This window comes from Cryptotermes secundus, unplaced genomic scaffold (assembly GCF_002891405.2).
Source record: "Cryptotermes secundus unplaced genomic scaffold, Csec_1.0 scaffold142, whole genome shotgun sequence".
NCBI lineage: Eukaryota > Metazoa > Arthropoda > Insecta > Blattodea > Kalotermitidae > Cryptotermes > Cryptotermes secundus.
Genome location: NW_019743148.1, coordinates 992,546 through 1,015,823, shown reverse-complemented (window position 1 = coordinate 1,015,823; position 23,278 = coordinate 992,546). Strand labels below are relative to the sequence as shown.

Here is a 23,278-nt window from a genome sequence, read left to right as displayed (position 1 = left end):
GTAAATGCTTAATTTGACACTGATGTTCTACATAAACAGCAGAGAATCAATGTCAGTTTTTCACATGGCAAATCAGAGTATGGAAGCAACAGTTGTTTGGTTACCTAATGTGTACAGAAATCTATATTCCTGATTATCAGTGCACCTGTTTCTGGTGTGTTTACAACCTTGCAGAGCACCTATGAAGTTCACTTATGTCTGTCTATACATGGAACAGCCTAAGAACAACCGCACAGATTTACATATTTGATACTGTAGAATTTTACAAACAATTGCAAGCCCACTTTAGTATTCATTTTTCTTTGAGAGTTTAAATGTTTCTGTTTTATCTCGAGCATAACTCACTACATATTTATTGGAACAAAAAATGTTTCAAACACAAGCTTCAGAGAAAAATTAAACAGTTTATGTTAGATACACTTTTCCTCTCAGTTGTACGGTTTCTGAGATCAAATCAGACTGTGTGCGCATATATCTGAATTTTTATAAATATTCTGATTATTCACCCTAAAAAGCTAGAGAACACATCATTTCGGAAACTGAATCTGTCTTCATCCCGGGGGGGGGGACATTACTCTTGTGGGTCCCTTAGGAGCTAACCTCTAGTTCTTTAGAATTCCTGCTGATGGACAAAGCCAGGAACCCAGTAATTCTGGGGGGGGGGGACTGTTGCTTTAATGTGCTCTTCTACAAACTAAACATAAATAATAAAGTATCAACCTCGAAATAATCAAATTATTTTAACACATTTTTTACTTTGTACAATACTTTACAATTGTGATATATGATGTAATTCTTTGCTATAGATCACATTCATAATTAGTTACATAATCACACTCTTCATACTTTGAATTCACTTTTGTTTATAACTACCAAGGACAGAGTGTATTTTGGATCTTCACGCATATCACCATACATGCTGAGCAAACTAAATGGAAACCATATTAAAGCAACGATGTAATTACGGCAAATGCGGTTTTCACGTTGCCACATACCCTTGTGCGGAAAACAAGAATGAAGTGCAGCAAATTTATTAGCATGAAAGTAAGACAAAGTTTTGAGTGAAAGAGATGCAATACAGAATTAAATTCACACAACTAATCACAACCTTTCATTTAATCTGCACAGGAATTCTTTTCATCTTCAGGTTTCACCACCCATCACATTCACGCACTCACAGAAACATACAAGTAACACAACAGGTTTACTTATGTGTAGAGGACACACTATCACTGTCATCATCATCAAGGTTTTTATAGTCACGTCTTACTTCTTGCTGCACTTGTTGCCACTTTGCTACTAGTGATGAAACACCCTTCTTCTTTAAAGCAAGACCCGGAGCCAATTTGGGCTAGAACACAAATGCAAAGCCATATATTTCACAACAGGAAATCCAAGTCAACAAATAATTACATTTTTTATTTCTTTACATGCTTACTTAACAGATCAAAGGCATATTATAAAGAAAGAAACAAAATGATAGAAAAAACAAGTAAACATTCTGACAATAACAATTCAATTAATACAATCATGCCAACCATTGTGTGGCAAGAAAATATATACATATGCATGCACATACATTAATCTTGAATACAATTAATATTTTAATAATTATGCAAGTACCATTATAGAATATGTTTAAGAGAAACAGTTTTGGTTCCAAATACATCAATGTCCCTACAGACAACCCTAGCAGCTGAAGCACATTTAGCAGGACAATTTTTACTTGAAGAGCAGACACTGAACAAAGTCTGATATAATGAGCAGAAACTTGGAGATCAACAGTGTCCAAAAGAGGATAAAATTCAGAACAGAAGCAAACTTGAATAGGGAACCTCCTCTTACATAAGGTGTTCAATTTTAAGTCCTCTAAAGCATAAGTATAACTGTAATGGACATGGGGAGAGGAACAATTAAAACAAAGAGCTGCAAAGTTCTGCTGGATGTGTTCCAGTTTGTTGCCATCAGTAGATGTAACAGAATTCCAAGTAACGGGCATATTCATGCTTAGACTGAAAAAGGCTAAAATATAATGCACAAAGATGTTCAAGGGGTGAGTAAGATATTATGCTGCGAACTAGACCAAACAATCGAATACAATGAGAAAATATACAGCTTGCATGATTATGGGAATTAAGTTCAGAATCAGAAGTACTCCCAGGTCTTTAGAGTTGGTAGGGGTTACAGATGATTGACAAAGTTTATACTTGTAGATCCACATGTCATTTTTTCTTGAGGATATAATTTTAGTTTTATTAGCAACATAGCGCTAATTAACAGGCATGTGCAAGAATGACTTTTTAAATTCATGACAAGACTGGCAGAAGAATATGGAAAAACTTCAAGAACTGAGAATGAGAATTTTCTTCACTAGGCCAATTCCTTTCACCATAATCACAATTTATAAAACTGACAATTTTTTGCAACACATTAAGTGTAATATTTATCCCTTCTAGTAATTAATCAGATCCTCTTTCATAGAAACATTTTTTCTAAATCACTACTTAACAAAATTGATTCTAGGGCAGAATGGACAGAAAGAGGGGCAGACAGTCAACTTGCTGGCATGGTGATTCATGCTAGCAATGGCAAACATTATGATTCTGATGGGCTGAGTAATTTGTGTGTTGCTGCACAAACCAATGGCACTTATTTGAGCATTCTTAAAGTTTAAGACTGAAAAATCAATGTCTGAATCAAGACACTGTCTTCTTGAAGATCAAGTGCCTATTAATTAATCATTAAGCACATGTACCTAAGGTGGACAAAACAGCACCATGAGGCACTTCAAAATTTAATCCAGAATATTATATTTAAGCATCCTGTTACACTCACACAATACATATGAGACAAACTCCGTCTTAAGTGCAACAATTTAATTGTAGTTCTTTCTTCTTCCCTTCCTCCACACTACATGTTTCAGCCCTAAATGGCCATCATCAGGTGTGTATTCATACGTAGCTGCTACACGTATTAAAGATAAGCAGTGACACACACAGAGAGAACCTACACAGAACAATACCTGAACAGCGATAAAACAAGAAGTAGCCACTGCAGCACTATAGACATAGGGCGTGTACCCCGAGAAAATTTTAATTTTTAAAAATTTGGAAAAAGAAAAAGAACAGAAAATTAATAGACATTTTAATTTGAATTGAAGTTTTAGAAAAGTGCCAATTTTAGAAATCAAATTGACGCGTGTAGGTTAACAAAGATTTTATACATACATACAACTGGAAAGACTGGTGATTTTAAAATTTTAAACTACGGGCAGTGTAGCAGCTACGTAAGAATACACACCTGATGATGGCCATTTAGGGCCGAAACATGTAGTGTGGAGGAAGGGAAGAAGAAAGAACTACAATTAAATTGTTGCACTTAAGATGGAGTTTGTCTCATATATATTAATCCAGAAACCTGAAATGAAGATACAGCCTGGAAGACAGGCAAAGATGGGAGGATAACAGTCAAGTAAATTTTAAAGGAATTAGGGTGTAAGGATGACTCTGGATAATATCCAGTGCTCTTATGAACATGGAAATGAAGCTTCAGGTTCCTCAAAGGCAGGGAACTTCTTTTAACTTCCATGTAGAATATAAACTGTGTTCAAATTTAATAATATTCTGCACAACTTTTGTTTTTATTTATTTAAAAATCTTATCTTGTAAGAGTCAACTTTGGGGTTCTGTCCACATAGTGCAAACATAAAGCAAATAATACTGATCTTATGTCAATGGAGTTAATGTTTCTGTGCTTTTACCTTCTTCTTTTTCCTTTGATGTTCAACAGGAGCAGAGTCTGCAGATTTACTAACAGTTGGTGTTATCTCAGGTTCTACAGCTGCACTAGTTGTCTGAATGTAGAAATTAGAAGGGCCTGGTTGTATTGGAATATCATGTGCTGTTGATCCTGCTGACATTCCTACTGCCAGACTTGTTTCAAGACTTAAGGGATTGTTCATCTCATTCAAATTTTCTTGCATGCCTGATGGTATGGACCCAGAGGACTCCATAGAGGCTAAATCTGAGTAAAAGGAATCCAGCTCAGCATGGAGTGAAACTGCCGAATTCTTGGCTGCAGGACGTGAGATGATATGAGCACTAGGCATGGGCATCGGCATAGCCCCAACATATGGCACTGGACCATACTCAATTCCTGGACCTCCCATGCTCAGAGAAGGTATGCCACCACCTGTATTATGACTACTCGATGAGACCACCGATGCCTAATGATTGGAAAGAAGGCAAGGAATATTAAATTTATGTTTAAAAGGCAATGAAATTATGTCTGTTTCTGGGAATTAAATCTGAAATGTTATAATTCTGTTCTATGCAAATTGACACTTACAAAGCTATAACCTGACCAATGGTGGTGGATCCAAAAAACAAGTAGCCATGCACTGCAACATGATTTCCTGTCTACCTTTCTTTAGAAGCACTAGAGAATGGCCCGCTGAAATCATGGGTAAACTGCATGTATTTATACAGGAATCCTATCTGATTCCAGAGAAAGCCATTCCTCATTAGAATAAACATAAATACAACTTACAATGGAATTATTTAGAACACTATGGTTTAAAGGGCAACGCAATTCATGCATATTCAGGCTATAACATCATTAATATTACAAAAAAATTATTCGAACTGCATCACTAATTAAGGAAATGTGAGTAGTACTCTTGTAACCGATTTCTTCACAATGTGTTAATAAAGTAGTTTTATGCTAAGTAATGATGCCTACTGTTATCAGTAAAGAAGTTCCCAAGTCTTGATGGACAAATTAAAATAAATGTAGAACTCATTCTACACATATATGCCTTCTGCAAAGATACTTGTGTATTTCCCAGTGGCGTTTCAAGTCATATCTAATATATTTCTGTTTAGTTCATAGTAGGGCCTCTTATCAAGGTGACTAATGGCATTAGGCATACACATACATCACAAATGACCATATAATTTTGTTGCTGAATATACCTGAAACTAACAGAAGCCATAAACATATACAGTTTACTCATATATGTCTTACATTATCCGTGACAATGTGAATCCAAGTAGTTGCATAGGTATACTGGTGTCACTATTACCTCACCTATCGTGTGTTCATTTGAGTTATCCTGTCTGTTTCAGATTAAGGCTCTTAAGACAATTTTACTGAACTGGTGTATATGGACATCTATGTGCATGTTTGGAAAAGGAAAGAAACCTTACAAATCTTCAAAAACTAAATCACATTCCATGATTAACGCTAACTACACTTCACATATAAGTATTATAATACAAAAAAAAATTTTTTTTTTGGTGTCTAGGATTTTAGAACTAATTTTAGTTATACTTAAGGCGCTGAATCTAAATATAAAATCAGTTTTTCTCTACCAGCTCTACTTTTTTAGATCAGCGTTTTTGTAACGTGCAGTTCTACACAAAATGTGCAGTTCTAATTGTATTTTGTGCAGTTCTAAATCTCATATGCAAGGATTGGTTCCTGTATATTTGCCCTATTGTCAGTCTGCTGTCCACTGAGTTCCCCCAAAATCCACTAGATGGCATTGTCTGTCCGGTGTGAAGTGAACTTGAACGCTTCCACTAGAGTTGAGGTTAGTTTATATGTTCTCGCCGTGCAGGGTACATCGAAGTTGGCCTCGGGTGATATTTGTTTATAAAAGTAAAAGAGTTGTTATAAATTTAACCTAAAACGTACTGTGTTGAAGATTGTTGTGTTTGTGTTCCTGAATTGAAATAAAATGAGTTCAAGAAGAAGAAGTTGTATAAATCAACCTGATGTGTTTTGTTACATATGTGGAGAATACACGTTAAAAGAAAACAGAAAAACTGTTAGTGACTTTGTAAAGAAAGCTTATTTTGTATACTTTGGTGTTAGGCTTGGTGATCAGGATAAAACCTGGGCACCGCATCAGGTCTGTAAAACTTGTACAGAACATTTACGACAGTGGACTACCGGGAAAAGAAAAAGTCTGAAATTCGGCGTACCGATGGTTTGGAGAGAACCCAAGAACCACTTCGATGACTGTTATTTCTGCCTAGTAAATATTACTGGAATCAATCGAAACAACCGTAGCAAGTGGACTTATCCTGATTTAGCCTCTGCAAGACGCCCAGTTCCTCACTCAGAGGAAGTACCGATCCCAACGTTTCACCAGCTACCAGAGCTCTGTGAGGATGAGTATTTTCCCTCTAATCACCCTTCTGATTGTAATGAAGGTGACAGTGATTATGAAGGGATGTCGTCAATCCCTCAACGTTTTAACCAGGATGAGTTAAATGACCTCATCAGAGATCTCAACCTGTCAAAAGAAGCTTCTGAATTACTGGCTTCTAGGTTGAACGACAAAAATTTACTGGAACAAGAAACCAAAATTTCCTTTTACCGCACAAGAGAAACGGATCTGCTACCCTTCTTCTCTCAAGATTACAATCTTGTATATTGTCACGAAATTAGAGGACTCTTGGAAAAAATGGCTCTTCCTGAATATTTTCCCGATGATTGGCGCCTATTTATTGACAGCTCAAAGCGAAGTTTGAAATGTGTCCTTCTACACAATGGAAACAAATATGGTTCAATACCAATTGCTCACTCCACGAAAATGAAAGAAGAATATAACACCATAGCTTTGGTCTTAGAGAAGATAAAGTATCATGAACATCAATGGGTGATTTGTGTGGACTTAAAAATGGTAAATTTTCTCCTTGGACAGCAAAGTGGTTACACCAAATATCCCTGCTTTTTGTGCCTCTGGGATAGCAGAGACAAAACACACCACTGGGTTAGAAAAGAATGGCCCAAGAGAGAAAACATGTACGTTGGGGAGAAGAATATCATTAACGATCCCTTAGTTAGACGAGAGAAAATCATCTTTCCTCCACTGCATATCAAGTTGGGCCTTATGAAGCAGTTTGTAAAGGCCCTTGATAAGAACGGATCATGCTTTGCATATATAGAAATGAAAATGCCTCAGTTGAGTACGGAAAAAATTGAAGCAGGAATATTTGACGGCCCACAAATAAGACAACTCATTAAGGATCCTGCCTTCGCAAATTCGATGAACGAGGCTGAGCGAAAAGCCTGGACTTCATTTGTTGCAGTTGTCGAAAATTTTCTGGGCAAACACAAAGCTGAAAACTATGTTGAACTGGTAAACGAGATGCTTAACAGTTTCAAATCCCTTGGCTGTAACATGAGCATTAAGGTGCACTATTTACACAGTCACTTAGATAGTTTTCCTGAAAATTTAGGAGACACCAGTGAGGAACAAGGTGAAAGATTTCACCAGGATATTAAAACTATGGAGGACCGCTACCAAGGAAGATGGGATACACACATGATGGCAGATTACTGCTGGAGTTTAAAAAGGGACTGTTCTAAAATACATTCAAGAAAGTCACGAAAAAGAAGCTTCCGTAGTGTTCCGTGACTATAGTTGGTTTGACTGTTATATATAGTCGATGATTTTTTCCTCTATCTTTGTATTTAATATAATAAAATAAAAATATAATTATAATATAGTAATAAAAATTCCATGTTGAGTTTTTTTATTTGATCCACTGATTTAACTTAAAATAGTGTAACGTATATTTCACCAAAATGTTATATCTTAAAAATTTGAGCTCCTAGGCAAAAACTAATGCCATATTTGAATTCAGGGCATCAAATTCATATGAAATCAGCTCCAAATACCCCGGCACCAAAACAGCTGTTGGCTGTTGATAATTATCAATACTCACAAAATAAATATTGCATTTGATGGAAGAGTTATTTTTATACACATTATTATAAAAGGACTCTCAAGCTCTGAATAATAAGTTATTACAACAGATTGGTGAAATCAACCATAAGATCCATCTGACACACTTGGCTTGAACCAACAGATGGAAAACTGAGACACCAACAATTCTGGAATCATGTACCTAAATTTAGGAAGGACAGTGACAGTCCTGCTCATTCTGAGGTCAGTAGCACATACCTAACTGAACCCAAAGAAGCTGTTAAGGAACCTTCTAACCACTTCCAGTCTGTTTGTAACGATTCCCCTTCTGGAGTTGCGTAGTCTGTGCTTCCACATATAACTACACTTTAACTCCAGCTTCAGTTAACGATGATGTTTGCAAAGCTTTCAAGCAGTCATGGTCAACAAAATCTGCTGGACTGCATGGTATCCCTGGTTTGGTTCTTAAGGGTTGCTCTATAATTTTGGCCACTTTACTGAAGTTTATTTTCAATTTTAATTTTTCCACAGAGACATTTCCTGCGGAATGGAAAGAAGTGTGATTGTTCTGTCTTTAAAAAAGACAACAGAGCCTCTGTCAGTAATGACAGGCCCATCACCCTTCTCACTACTTTTCCTAAAGTACATGAAAATGTCATGAGTATATTTCCCATTATTTTAAGACCAAGTTAGTTTTTAGTTTCTTAGGGTGGGGTGAGCCTGAGTCTACTTGGTACATCGGCCGCTAAAGGGTCTATTGTACCAGCCCTGGATGATGATGATGGTGATGAATGTGCAGCAGTCGGTGGAGTGAGAATTGGCAGGGGAAACCTAAGCACTCCAAGAAAACCTGCACCAGTGCTACTTTGTCCACCACAAATCCCACATGACTTGACCTGGGCTTCAACCCGGGCTGCCATGGTGGAAAGCTGGCATTCAATCGCCTGATACATGGCATGGCCTTAAAGTCCAAGTTAAATTCTTCTCAGTAGTTTCACCAAAACCAAATCAACTATAGTGAACATGATAATTTTTCCTGACACTGTTAACCCTTCTGTACTCTCAAGGATATCTACTTGGATCTCAGTAATGTTTCTAATTTGGTTTTGTATTCTTTGCTTAGATATTCTATGTAGTTATGACCTGTCTACTGATTATGTAGTTACCTAACCAACAGACTATTTTATGTTAATTCTTCTAGCCTTTCCTTTGCCTCCCAGTGCACTATCTGGTGTTTCAAAAGGTTCTGTCTTGGGACCTTCCTCCATGATTTCATCACCCCAATACCATTTAATGAAATACACAAATAATTATGTTCCTCCAGACTACTACTACTTCCCCTCACTTAGGTTCAATTCTCATCACTACCATGTTCTCTAGGGGGCACACAGTAGTGTAGTTGGTTGAGGCACTATGCTACAAGCCGGGAGGTCTTGGGTTCAAGTCCCGATGAGGTCACTGGATTTTTTTCAATTGACCTAATCCTTCCAGCCGCACTATGGCCCTGGGGTCGACTCAGCCTCTAACAGAAATGAGTACTAGGAATTAATTAAAGAATTTTCCTTGGGAGTAAAGAGTGGCTGGTGTGTAAGGCTGACAACCTTACCGCCATCTTGGAGCCGATTGTCTAGATAATGTGGGACCCTCAACAGCTCACAACCCTATGGGCCTTCACGGCCTGTTACAGGGATAGCTTTACTCTACTTACTTTACCATGTTCTCAAACATCCTCAATCTATATTCTTCTCTAAAAATGAGAGACCAAGTTTCATAACTACATAAAACAACACACAAAACTAGAATATTGCATATTTTAATCTTAACATTTTTAGACAAAAGATAAATATCTTAAACCAAATTCTAGAAACATCAGCCAGTTCAATCTGTTTTGTAATTTTTTGTTAGTGTATTTTTGATCAGTTGCAGTCACTTCCAAATATTGAAACTTACCGGAGTTTTTAATGTTTTATTTGTCAGGTGTGAAAAAGTGAGGAACTGTCTTTATGACAGGGACAATTCCATAGTTCATATGAGAATTTTAAAGCCATTAATTTTGCTAACTTACATCACTATACACACTCACTGTGTAATCTGAGGTTAAGCATATTTTTGGATATGATGATAATTTATCTTAGTGTCTTGCTAATCTTACATGTTTTGAGCAACGTCCTATTTCTATCTCCAGGTTTATTTAGAGCTAGTTTCTTAGACATGAGAAAGTAAGAACAAGGTCTACTGAAAACATTTAAAAAAACAAAGAAAGTGTCAAATGTTTCACGAATTTTATATCAGGCATATGGCATACTCATACACATATAATTTTGACAAGGGGTCTAATGTACTAATTTTGTGTATAATATTAGAAATATTGCCCAAGAACAAACAAGGAAAGCCCTTTAGTTTTATCATCAAATATAACCTTCAAGAAACCTTCAATATTTTATATCCTACTATTTCCCCATGCTTTATCTAACCACTGTTAGCATTTCTCACATTTTTATAACTTGACACTCTTAGATATCCTGGACTAATGGATTTCACTGAAGATCTTCCTGTGAGTTTACAGCGGTTTAAATTAGCTGGTAAAATTTTCCTGATTTTGTCATAAAAATGATTTAAAATATAATTGTACACTACCTATTCATAAAATTCCCAACTGCCTGACAAATACTGGTCCAGTTTACTTTAGGTGCATACAGTACAGTGTCATAACTTCACTTACTTGATAAGCATTACCCATCAGGTACTGTGACTGGACTGCATGTGAAAGTCCTAGAGACACCTGTTCTTCAGGCATCATTGAAATGCCATTGTCCAAATCAGTTGAATCAGGTGGCCTAGGAGGTGGAGACAGTGTTGGTAGGGGTGGATATGAAGTAGCTCCAGGGGGAGGTGGAGGTGGGGCCATGCCTGATAATGTTTGGTAATGACCAGAAGTTGAGGTGGACACTGGAGGTATGTGTGGTCTTGCTACTACGTATGGTAATTCTGGAGGGTCAACTCCAGGTGGAAGCGGTTCACCATGTTCGTTCTCAAGTCGTGGCAGAGGTGGAGGGGAAGATGGAAGGGGCGGAGTGCTAGGTGGTAAAGGAGGAAGATCTGAAGGTGGCGGTGGTGGTGGTGTTAAGGGTGGTGGTGGTGGCGGTGGTGGGGGAGCAGTAGGGGGAGGAGGAGGGAGAGGAGGCAATGGTGGGAGTACTGGATTACTAGTAGGACTGGATGCAGTTGGTGAAAAAAGAGAAGGATCAAAGTTGCTGCTTACACCAGCTGAAAAGAAATTTAATAAAAGTATCCTTGAGTTTAAATGAAAAATTAAATAAATTTGTAAATATAGTTTTATATATACCAACAAATCCTGGGTGCAAAGTATTTCCTGAACATTATTCTGAAGTTGTACTAAATTTCTCTTTAAAAATTTGCAGCTAGTACTTGTGATTTTGTCATGCACATTGCAGACTCAGCCAATGGTAGGACTCCATGTCATTCTGTACAAACTACATCAACTAACAAGTAGTATGGAATGTTATATATATGCTGGAGTCTTCCATGGATATTTGTTTACATAAATAGTTAACATGAATAAATAATTTATAATCTACGGAAGTCCTCTACTTTACAATCATACGAGGGTTGGAACTTTAATAGTGGCAAGTATTTATTTACAACTGATACAAAATAACTGCATGTTTTGAAGTTTTACTGTTATTCAATGTAGTCATGAGAATTGTGTACAACCCTTTGCCAGCAATGTGGAAGTCGTAGGATACCTTTAGCAAAGTCTGTTGTGGTGATAGTTTGAATGGAGCGGTCTATTGCCTGTAGAACCTCTGGAACAGTTCTGAAGCAAATGCCACGAAGTGGTTCCTTCATCTTAGGAATCAAGTCAAAGTCACAAGGGCTTAAGTCCGGGGAGTATGGTGGATGGTACAGCACTTCGAAGCACCATCGATTGAACAAATCAGCCACAGCTTGCGCTGCATGCGGTCGAGCATTGTCCTGCAAAATGATGGGTGGGTTCTGCAGAAAGTGTTGCCGCTTCTTTCTCAAAGCTGGTCACAGGTTGTTTTCCAAAAATGAACAGTAATACTGCGCACTGACGGTCTGCTGTCGGGGAATGGTACGTGTTAGGATAACACCATCACAGTTGTACACGAGAATCACCATAACTTTCACACTGCTGGGGTTCTGATGAACTTTCGATTTTCGTGGTGACCTGTAATGACGCCATTCGTTCGATTGGTGTTTCATTTGTGGCTTGTATGATTTGGCCCATGTCTCATCCAGCATAAGAAAGCCTCTCCTTCGTGCTCATAGCGCTCCAAGTGGTTACGAGCGGCTTCGTAATGTAGCCATTTCTGTATTACCATCAAATCATGCGGAACCCCTCGTGATGCAATTTTTCTCATGCCCCAGCGTTCCTTCAGAATGTGAAGCACAGTCGTATGCGCTAATCCTGTCTCTCAGGGCAGCTCACGAATCATATGATGTTGATCACTCTCCCGTAATACGGAAAGGGCATACACTTCTTCTTCACTGACACTAGGACGACCTGGCTGACGCATGTCTGCCACATTTTGACGTCCCTCGTTGAAGGTTTTTACTCGCCTTGCCACTGTTCAGTAAGGCAATGCAGATTCCGTGCAAGCATCCTGAAGACCCTGATGACACCGTCATGTTGTACAGCCTCTGGCACATTCAATATTTATCCAACTCCATTGTTCCTGTTTCGAAAACATCGTGACAACACTACATTAGACCGCCAGCTAACATGAGGCTCTGTTCTTCTCGTCACTGCACATGCGTGTGATGTGGGAAGGGAGAGTCCATTTTCTCTGAGGTAAGGTATGTATGTAAGTAACGTGTGGTATAAGTGACATTATTTGGTTCCGTTGCATGGTGTCTGTACAGCAGTGTTGCCATTATTAAAGTTCCAACCCTCGTATTAATATTTTTGTACTCATCATATGTGTTATAATGTCATAACTGAATAAATCACAACATCCTAATATCACCCAACAAATTATGGACCTAAAGAATGTAATTCTATGTGTATGTATCATGAAGTCAAAGCCTGTTGAATTTTATCATGTATTATATACTGATGAACAATATAGAACTTGCAGAGGTAATTATGGCTTATTTTGACACAATGAGAAATTTCTGTGAGAATGATTTATATCTACATGGTTATAATCACCAATCTACCAATCACGAAGGGAACACATTATCTTCTTAACAATACTTCCGGTATAGACAGTGGACTATATTTTAAGCCAACCACTGGAGTACCAAGTGTATATACATTAGCAGCAATGACAAAGAGTGGAGGTCGTATAATTCTAAACACTGCATTCAAGCTGAGTTCAATTATGTGCCCTTGTCAATACCCAATATGAAAATCTCTTGTCCTACTAAGATGCACCCATAACATGAAAGCAAACATTACAGCCTCAGACATAGCTAATTTCAAATTCTTTGTAGCGTCTGGTGTGAACATTATTTTTATAAACTTAAATTATATTTTATTAAAGCTCTTGTAAAATATTTACATTTCCTACTACAACTCTACATGCTTGCTGTGCTTCATAGGAACAGCCAAAACCAAAGGTGGCAAAATTAATTAAATGTGAGGTACTAAGAGGATGTTTAAATATTTATATTTAAATTCTGCTTCTGCTAGTATAAAACCGTAGTCATTCAGTCTTCCCTCAGTTGTCTGACTGGACTATTTGACTAAGCACAATTCTGACACAGCATGGAGCCCCCACTTAACATTCCTTAATTTAAGGTTTTCCCTCACTTAAGGTTCAAATCCCAAACCATGCCCTCAATGTTAAATTACCCCAATTTTAGATTTTCCTCAGTTTAACGTTCCAAATACAATGGTCTGAAATGAAATATTTAATCAGGCTTTCATTCCACTGCAAGCAATTCTATTATAAAATACTTATTTTTTAAATGAAAAGAAAACTATGACAATGAAAAACCAATCTGTTGACATGCTGTATTTAGGGGGAGGGGGGATCTGCATCAAAAATGTATTTTCTATTGTTCTACCTATAATACCAAGATGTACATGATATGTTAGAAAGCAGTCTCGCATGCCTGCGAACGGACATTTAATTTTGCTATTTCAATTAAACACATGATTATCAAATAAAGAGATTTTGGGACAGATATGAATAATGTATTAGGAAAGTGCTAGGAAAAAGAGATTAGGGCCACATCTAGGTATTCATCTGAAGAGACTGAGGGGCACAAGAGTGAAGACTGAGAATATATCATTCCCAAGCCAAGATCTGAATACAGTCCAGGTGTACTATTACTGTATTAAACCTGTACTACTTCATGCTCTAATTGTGCAGTTGTGTGGTGTCATATATGGAGTGTAATTAGCTTTGTTACAGCAGCATTTTATGTGCAATAAAATCAACTCAAGGCCAAGACAGTAAACAAATTCGAAGAATATGTGTACTTCGAAATACACTACTATTCTCTTGTTTATATTCTAAGAAATTACATTCTAGATACCTGCTGACTCTTTCGTTGTGTCAGAACTTGTTGAAGTAACTTCTCCGTCCATTTTTCTCTTTTTCCTGCGGTGGAATGAACCTGCTTCTGATTTATCATCTCCATGTTTTGATGAATTCTTCTCCCTGTAAGAAGATATCTGTGGAGGTGGTGGTGGACTCGGCTCTGACTGTTGCGAGATGACAGGTGGTGGTGGTGGGGTCTTGGGTGTTGTGTCATCCTCTACCGATGGAGACATCGGAGGTGGTGGTGGTGTGGTGCAGAGTTCCATAGCTTCTCCACCACCACACACATCTTCTTCTGGCTGTGACGGATACTCCCACTGTGTTTCTTCACTCACAGTGTTGCGATAGTAATATCGCTTGTGTGTCCTATGCGCACCACAGTGGCAAGGAGAGAACAAGAGAAAAGGGCCTGATATAACAAATTGTAATTGTTTTGTTAAAGTCCCATAAATAATACATTCAATCAGTAACACTAACATATATTTTGGGTTACAATAACCCAGGGTTAACAGATAAGGACTTCTCCCATTAATACGCTTTAGGTATTTACAGTGTAACTCCAATTCAGCTTCTCTGCAAGTTGCATTTATTTTCTAAGTCTTATAAGAAAACTTTATACAATGGACTAGTTATATGAATTTAGGTGTTATTCCCTGAGGGTGATTATGTTTCCATTTAATGTTTAAAAACAGACAGCTGGAATACAACAAGTCACCAAAACAAACTGTATATTGCAAGGAACAAAATGCAATTCATGTAGTCAAACTGAGATGTTTCTAGAAGAGTTTGTGATTCACAAAGACAAACAGAGGTGTTGCTGGCAACAAAATGATTCATCAAGACAAAAACGAAGTGTTGTTAGGAGTGAAACATGATCATCAAAATGAACTGAAGCATTTGGAAACAAAACATAATTCACTAAGATGAATCAAAGTGTGGCTGGAATAAAGCAACCCATTAAGACTGCATATTGCTGAGAACAAGATTCTGATGGGTCGCTGGGAGAAACCACAATTCACCAAGACAAACTGAGGTACTGCTGAAATAAAACAATTCACTAAGTCTGTGTGTTGATGGGAGCAAACACAATTTACCAAGACAAACTGAGACAGGGTTGGAAGCAAATTGCCAAGTTAAGTGAGGTGCTGTAAGGAATAAAACAGGGCATACATAACATTTATATTGTACATGTAAGTTACGTTTCAATTTATTTGTTCTGGCTAATGTTTTCTTTAACTTTACTTGTTATTATGGATGCAAGAGAAATTATTTATTGTGGCATGTATCATGAAATGCTACATTTCTGTTTTATGATGAAAGCTCTTTTGCAGAAACACTCTAAATGGAAGTTGCACTGTAACAGGCAAGTCATTACCTGTGAGCCAACTGTTCTCGTGAAGAAATAATAAACCCAACAACCATACAGAACAGATCCATACAGTAAGTACTGGAGGAACACATTCTGTGTAGGCAGTTACTAGGTTTATTGCACACTATTTTCCAGTGTGATGTGTTGATTGTACAGCACAGCCTACAGAGTTGAAAGGCACAATTTCTCTGAGATGATGAAGCTTAGGTGGACTGATGGCAACAACCAACCAAGCTGTATCATCTGATTCTGGTTACAAAATGGACCAGTCTGCAGTCTTCTTTAAACTTATATTTGGTCCAAAATAGTCTCAATCATTACCTTCCTTTAGCAAATCAATATTGAAGCAATGTGTATCAAGTTTCCTTGAGCCTATGTCCAAGACGTCAGTGATTTGTTTAAGGAAAATACAAAGCTTATTAGATTTTGTCTTGAAGACAATCCTAACAAATTACAATGTCTGTTTCATTATAATATAAATTTCCTTCTCAAGCTTTCATATATATATATATCACACAATGGTTACACAAGATTGGACTCCTACAGGATCTGCAGTATGAGCAGCATCACAAGAGCATCAGATGACCCTTACATAAAAATGTCGATATCATAGAGCATCACGTTGCTTTAATTCTAAAACAAAAATAATGAAGTTTACACATAGAGATACTGGGTTTTCAGACTTTGTCCATCATCTGGATTCTAAATAACTAAGAAAAAACACAACGTTTCGGAAACTGGATCTGTTTCCGTCCTCACGTGAGGGAAGACACCTACTCTGCTGGGTCCCTTAGAAAGAGCTAGCCTCAATCACTGGGCCAGTGATTGAGGCTAGCTCAATTTAGAATCCGGACGATGGACAAAGTCCAAAAACCCAGTATCTCTGTGCGTTATACACCATCATCAGAAACCTACAGTATCTAAGTTTACATATGCTCAGCATTTATTCTGGGTATGTTTGCAAAACTTAACGCGACAACAAAATTATAATTTCTATAAGAAAATGGTCCCTTAGGATTAAAATCTGTGGGTAAGCCTTGATTTGAAATTCTCAAATCTATACTAAATATTATGCCTGTTTTCTTTTTATGTTACTTTTAAACCATCTCACTTTCACTGGCTGCAACAAGTGATTTATATTTAAGTGCATAAAGTGAAGAATCATGGGGAGGTTATATCTACTATGCATCCAGCCACCTCGCTGTTTCATCCCTAAAACCACATTTCAATTAAATTTAGGGTGGAAGGTACACTTAAAACCTGCTGAGTGACTTTAATTTTGAATTGAATTGTACAAAATATCTCATCCCCCACATACAAACAGAATACTGGTATCAGATTTCATTACTATTTATAATATTTCACACAAAACATTTTTTCATATGCTATATATTTTCAACAATACAAGGATTAATTATTTATGACAATGCAGTATAAAATTCTTACTGATGATTATGTCTGTCAATATGTCTGTGGTAAATGGGCATTAACATCAATTAGAGATGCAGAATCAGAGAGTGACTTTGAAAAATGTGTGTATACTTTACAGGAGTGCAACTCTCTCCTTGTGAACAGAAGATAAAGAGAATGCAAGCTGGGCAGCAGAGAAAGGAGAAACATTTAGATGGAACAAAACACTTCATTCCTGTAGTGTCTATCTTAATATCATCAGGAAAATTAAAAAAAGTGCATGAAATATCAAATGCCACCTTCTATCATCAGTGTGTCACAACTGAATTCTTGATTACACTTGATAATATTCAATTTAGTTCGGCAAAATGTATGAGTAAGATCAAATTTTATATTACTCTGATCTAAGTATCTTGTAGGGCATGTTTGAGCCCTCAGAAAATGCACATAAAACATATTGTGGCATGTTTGCTGAAAGCCAGAACAGTTTAGTCAGAAAATATGTCTGTTACTAGGTTACGACATAGTAAACACTGTGTCAGTGTTGGCTGTAACATAACTCTAACTTTGAGCTAACAGAAGTCAAGTAGAAGTCGAGTTGGGAGTGGTCAGATGTTTGTGGGTGAGGTGAAAGTGTGTACTAGCCAGTGCTAGCCACTGGAGGCCAATTGCAGCTAGAAGTCAATGGTGAGGGGTTGTGGCCATGAGAAGTAGATGTGAGATATTTGCCAGTCAGCGAGGTGAAGTTGGAACCTGAGGAACCTACAGTTTCTGGAGCTGTTACCAGGTACAACCAGTGAAGACAGAGCAGACTAAGAAGACTTAGTGCGTGCTACAGGAAACTGTAGTGTGTGTGAATTAGTGGTAGCACTGTAATTAATTGCAGTTACAAGTTTCAAGAGTTCAATAAATCTGATTACCAGTCCAAACCTCATGTCTAATCACTAACATGGGACAATATTTTAAAATTCCAAATTCATACGAAACCTGTATGATTACATTTCACTGTTTCAAAACAAAGTTTCCGTCACCTTTCCAGTGAACACTAGGGTATATCTGTGAAAGGTTAAAACATTAAAGTCTATTTGCTCCAGCATTATTATATAACATAATTTCATGCACAAAACCTGATTTTATAAAATACTGAAATGTATAAACATTAAATTTCTACCTTCCTTAAGTCCAAAAATAAAATCTGACTTGCAGACCCCCCTCCCAAACTGATGTGTGGTAACAATGTATAGAGTAAAAATGCCTAAAAATTTTCATGCATGCATGCACAACCTTTATGAACATAACATCATTTATGACTACACTGCATAAATTAAGTGTCCTTTACTAACACAAAATGCTGCAATTCTCAAGATTTGAGAATTCTATGGGCAGTTTATGAGTGCCCTTATTATTTCATGCCTATGTCATAAATAATACTAAGGACATGAAAAAATGCTGCAAATTTACATGTATATCACATGGTGCACTGAATTTTGAAAGGAACTGTACTGAAGTTCAGACAAACTCTTTGAGTAAGCTTATGCATAATTATTTGAATCTATGCGCTGACATAGTGGTATATGGTTTAATAAACTGAACTATGACAGAATCCATTTAGAAGACCAATCTTGCACACTGATTATATTAAAGGATAGAAAGCATGGTTACTTTACTAAATTCCATTACTTATACTAGAAAGCAATGCTATACTGACTTACAGAACAAAAGAAGGGCAATGACTGGTAAATTAAAACTAACCAATTGGAAGTCAGTAAAATTTGTAGTATATGTAGAGCACAGCAATCTGAAATGCTTTCAGCTATAACAATAATGCTGTCAAAATGTATACTCGAGTCAAACGTGTTCATTATATATATGAAGATGTATAACACATAAGCATTATCCCCCCCAAATGTCCAAAGCAATATTCCATATTCCAAGAAAAGAGGATACTGCTCTTGTAGATGTTCTTTGTTTCAGAAAATAATCTAGAAAAGCATTCTCAAATGAAGAGCACTGTTATGTGCCCAGAAACCTACCATATTCATTTTGTGTGTCTTCTTCAAAATTTCTGAAAAGCACAACGTTACTAAGAATCACATGTTCTATTAATCAACCGACTACCTGACTCCATGGACATTAGCCCTTCTTGAAAAGCCGCCGCCTGTGCAGCTACTCAAGAATTTCCCCACATTTTATGAAAACCGAAGGTTCATTACTGTGTTCACAAATGCCATATCCTGAGTCAGATCAGTCCAGTCCATACCATCCCTTCCTATCTCTCTAAAATCCATTTTAATATTATCCACCGATGTCTTGGTCTTCCTAATGCTCTCTTTGCCTCGGAATTTCCCAACATTATCCTATATGCATTCCTCTTCTTCTCCAATCATGCTACATGCCATTCCCATCTTATCCTCCCTGACTTGATCATTCTAATTATACGTGGCAAAGAGTACAAGTTATGATGCTCCTCATTATGCAGTTTTCTCCAACCTCCTGTCACCTCATCCTTCTTTGGTCAAAATATTCTCCTCAGTGCCCCACTCTCAAACACCTTCATGCTCTGTTCCTCCCTTAGTCAGAGATCAAGTTTCACACCCATACAGAACCACAGGCAAAATTATAGTTTTTGTATATTCTAATTATTACGTTTTTAGGCAGCAGACAAGACAAAAGGTTCTTGACTAAATGGTAGCAAGCATTACATGAATTCAGTCTCCTCTTAATTTCCTCCTGAATCAAATTTTGATTGTTACTGTTGTTCCAAAATATTTGAACTGAGCCACATTTTCAAAGGAACTGTTAGCTACCTCCATGTCATGATTCTGACCTGCATTCTGGTGATGATCCAGCAACAATTACTTAGTTTTCTCTGCATTTACTTCTAGACCAACCTCTTTACTTGCATCAATTAGATTTTTTTTTTCTGTATGGTATTTGTGTTATCTTCCGACAGACTTCCATCAGGAGTATAGGCCAGAGGCTGAGCGTCTCATTCAATTTCAGTCCAACCTGGTTTTACTTGTCATTAGAAAAAGATGGGAAATTCAAAGTTATTTCATGTAAGTGCTATTACTATATTCTAATATAGTATTACAATTGTCAAGCAATGTAGCTTAATAAATATACTTCGGATAAACTATGGGCCATAGAAATCAGTACTCCTGTGGGTTAATATTTCTTCAAAAGCAATCCCTCTTTACATGAACTCTAACCCATCTTTTTGTTTTATATGCAACTTTTACTAAAATAACAATCATCATTGTTAATCCAAAAGCATTTCATGTAGTAACCAGCCTGTTTGTTATACACACACAGTTCAGAAAAAGATAGCACAGTTCAGGGGAGAGAAATCTTCTGTCCGGTGTAATGAGATGTTACATCAAATTGACAATGCAGGAGAACTTCCACGATGATTCGACATCTTTAAGCTGTTCTGCCAATGATACCTTGTTCTTGCCACTTTAACACTTGATATTCTAATGCTGGATGTTTCAAAGCAACATCTAGCATTTTAATTATATATTAATGAACATTCTATCAAAACAATGGAAGGAGCAAGATACCATATGGCTGGATGGCCGCCAAAGTGTGCAGATGTTTCGTTTCCGTGAGGAATTCCTGTTGAAGAAGACCAGAGCATAAATCTTGAAGATACACACAATTTATGTAAACACTATATCCAAAGCACTGTTGTTCGATGCTTTACAAATACTGACAGCACCGTTTTAATATTTGTTACTTTTTATGAGATATTAATTTGGTTTAGCATAGTTTAATTGAAACCAACAGTGAGAGAAAAATAATTTTGAAAACTTTATTCATGTAATACGTATTAGAGACGAAGAAATGAGCTAAATATCCTCACCTCTTTAATGTACTGTACCCTTGTTTCCAGATGGTTTGTTGACAGTGCAGGGTTGTGGTGGTGTCCTCTGTGATGCCTTCTCCAGTCCATCCAAGTAAGAGATCGCTTGATGGAAACTCGCCTCTTGTAATCCAGCATCAGCATACAACTTTTATCTCATTTACCTTTCTATGGGTTTGTTCAGTCCCAAGTTACTTTCATCAGTCCTCTCCACAATACACAAGACCACATTTACAAAGTAACTGAAAAATTCTTTCCTAGGCAAGAATCTATCGTATCATTATCCATTTGACATGAGCAGTGTCCATGAAGCTGCAGGGATTGTATTGCATGGGGAGACAGACAGGTACAGCGGCTTTTATCGGGTATGTGCTATTAAATTGGATACTGTACCTATCCCATTCACACGCCCAGCCATCAGGTGCGGCCGCCTGTTCAAGCTGTGCAAGCTCCGCCCCTGTGTCAGCCAGCCAGTTGGACAGGTAAAGCTGTGATAAGGCACCAGCATGCCAAGCTGATGTCAATGTCTGTAAAATCATCAAATATGTATGATTTCAGGTTTCCATGGCGATAGGCATTCATATTTAAGCACCAGTGTTTCTGAGCAACATGCTGAAATGAGTGTGGAAAGGATATGGTCAGATATACATACAAGGTGAGCAGCCTCTGTAGTCTAGGGGTAACATTCCCACCTCGTGACTCAAGGTACGTGGGTTCAAACCCGGCGGAGGTCATGGAATTTTTAAGGGCAGAAAAATTCAGGGAACAAGTCCTCCGGGAGGGACTTTAAGCTGTGGGTCCTGTGTCATAGCTTTACGGCATGTAAAAGAACCTCATGTCCCAAGGGGACCACTGAGCCAAATTCAGGACATTTCCCGCCCAACAGTAGTCTCTAACACATCTGGTAGATGGAAGCATCAAGATACTGCTCAGCCAGTAGAGGCCGAACTTGCTGGCTGAGTCGGGACTGATGGCACACACCAGTACTGGTAGAATATCATAGGGGGACGCACAATGGCCCAACAGTTGGTCTAAGTGCATGGGGAAACCCACCCTCTCCAATACAATACAATACATACAAGGTGCTAAGAAGGTCCAGAGGAGGAGAAGAGATACAAAGCCTGGCTCAGTCTAAGAGGAAGGTGAACAGGAACTGTGAGGGCAATAGGAGGCCCACATTTCCTGATCGCCATTCCTACTGGCGTGGATCAGGATCACAATTCTGTGTTCCTAATGCAACGTAATTATTTGAATATCTGGTAAAGAAAGCTTAACTTCTGCTACAGCATTACTCTGTTTCATTAATGTAGAATATATCAATGTACATACCTCCATTTGGACAGTAATGACATGCTGTTCATCTGCACACAATTGCCACACCCTTTATAATCAATGACTCTTATAGTACTTTTGTAAGACATATCCAGGTTCGACCTTACCTCAATCTGAATGGCCATGATTTGTACAGGAGACACAGGCTGTTTCCCTTCCCCCAGAAAGTTCACCTTTTCTGTTATAAGATGTGCAAGTTCTTCAATATGTTGGTAGGCTTCAAGCTCTTCCTTGCTATATGCTGAAAATTTGACAGAAAGACCAGATATGAATAACACGGTGAGAAATAAAACTGATTTACATATCTAATGGCTGCTATCAGATTTTGAACCTGTACCAAACACAAAAGTTCACATGCTAAGATGATTCCTTACTTTTAAGGGACAAAATGGATCACGAAAGTAATTAACATTTAACCCAAATGCAGTTCTATGCATGCTACTGTTTTTCTCTAAATGTTACCAATCTCCATTTCAACATGAAATTCCTGAAGATACACCAACAACTGATATAGTGGTAAATGACTATGTCTAAACATGGATACTAAAAGCAAAGCATTTCCACTTCATGAAATAAATGTGGAATCATGGGAAAAGCCCTCATTAAATAACTGGAATTGGGAAAGGATTCTGGAATTCCCCATCATCAACAAACAGAAGTACGTATGAGGAAGAACAAAAAAACACACAGTAAATACTTATTGCAGACATATATATATAGCAGCTTGTTTCGGATATATATACGAGGGGGTACCCAAAAGAAACCGAACTTATTTTTTTTTAAACTTATTTATTCAAATTTTAAGCACAAACCTTCAATCCCCTTCAAAGTACTCTCCACTTACACTAATACACTTGTCTAGTCTTTTATTCCATTTTTCAAAACACTGTCTAAATTCATCTTTTGAGATGCTTGACAGCGCCTCCGTCGTTTTTTCCTTTCATGTCTCTTTTCATTCAAGGAAACAAAAAAAAGTCGCACGGGGCAAGGTCGGGTGAGTATGGAGGGTGAGGAACAGGGGTCATACCATTTTTGGTCAAGAATAT

At 37.5% G+C, this 23,278-nt stretch overlaps 1 protein-coding gene across 1 annotated transcript in view; it reads right to left on the bottom strand.

Moving 5' to 3' along the window:
• Positions 1-721: 721 nt before the first annotated feature.
• Positions 722-23,278, bottom strand: part of LOC111873730 (formin-binding protein 4) — a 42,988-nt gene continuing 20,431 nt past the window's right edge. The window contains exons 8-13 of the mRNA XM_023868664.2: positions 22,340-22,475; positions 21,294-21,427; positions 14,252-14,622; positions 10,443-10,987; positions 3,761-4,225; positions 722-1,351 (exon numbers count right to left, since the gene is read on the bottom strand). Coding sequence (XP_023724432.1) covers positions 1,205-1,351; positions 3,761-4,225; positions 10,443-10,987; positions 14,252-14,622; positions 21,294-21,427; positions 22,340-22,475 — 1,798 coding nt within the window. The 3' untranslated portion in view covers positions 722-1,204. The remainder of the gene's footprint in view (positions 1,352-3,760; positions 4,226-10,442; positions 10,988-14,251; positions 14,623-21,293; positions 21,428-22,339; positions 22,476-23,278) is intronic.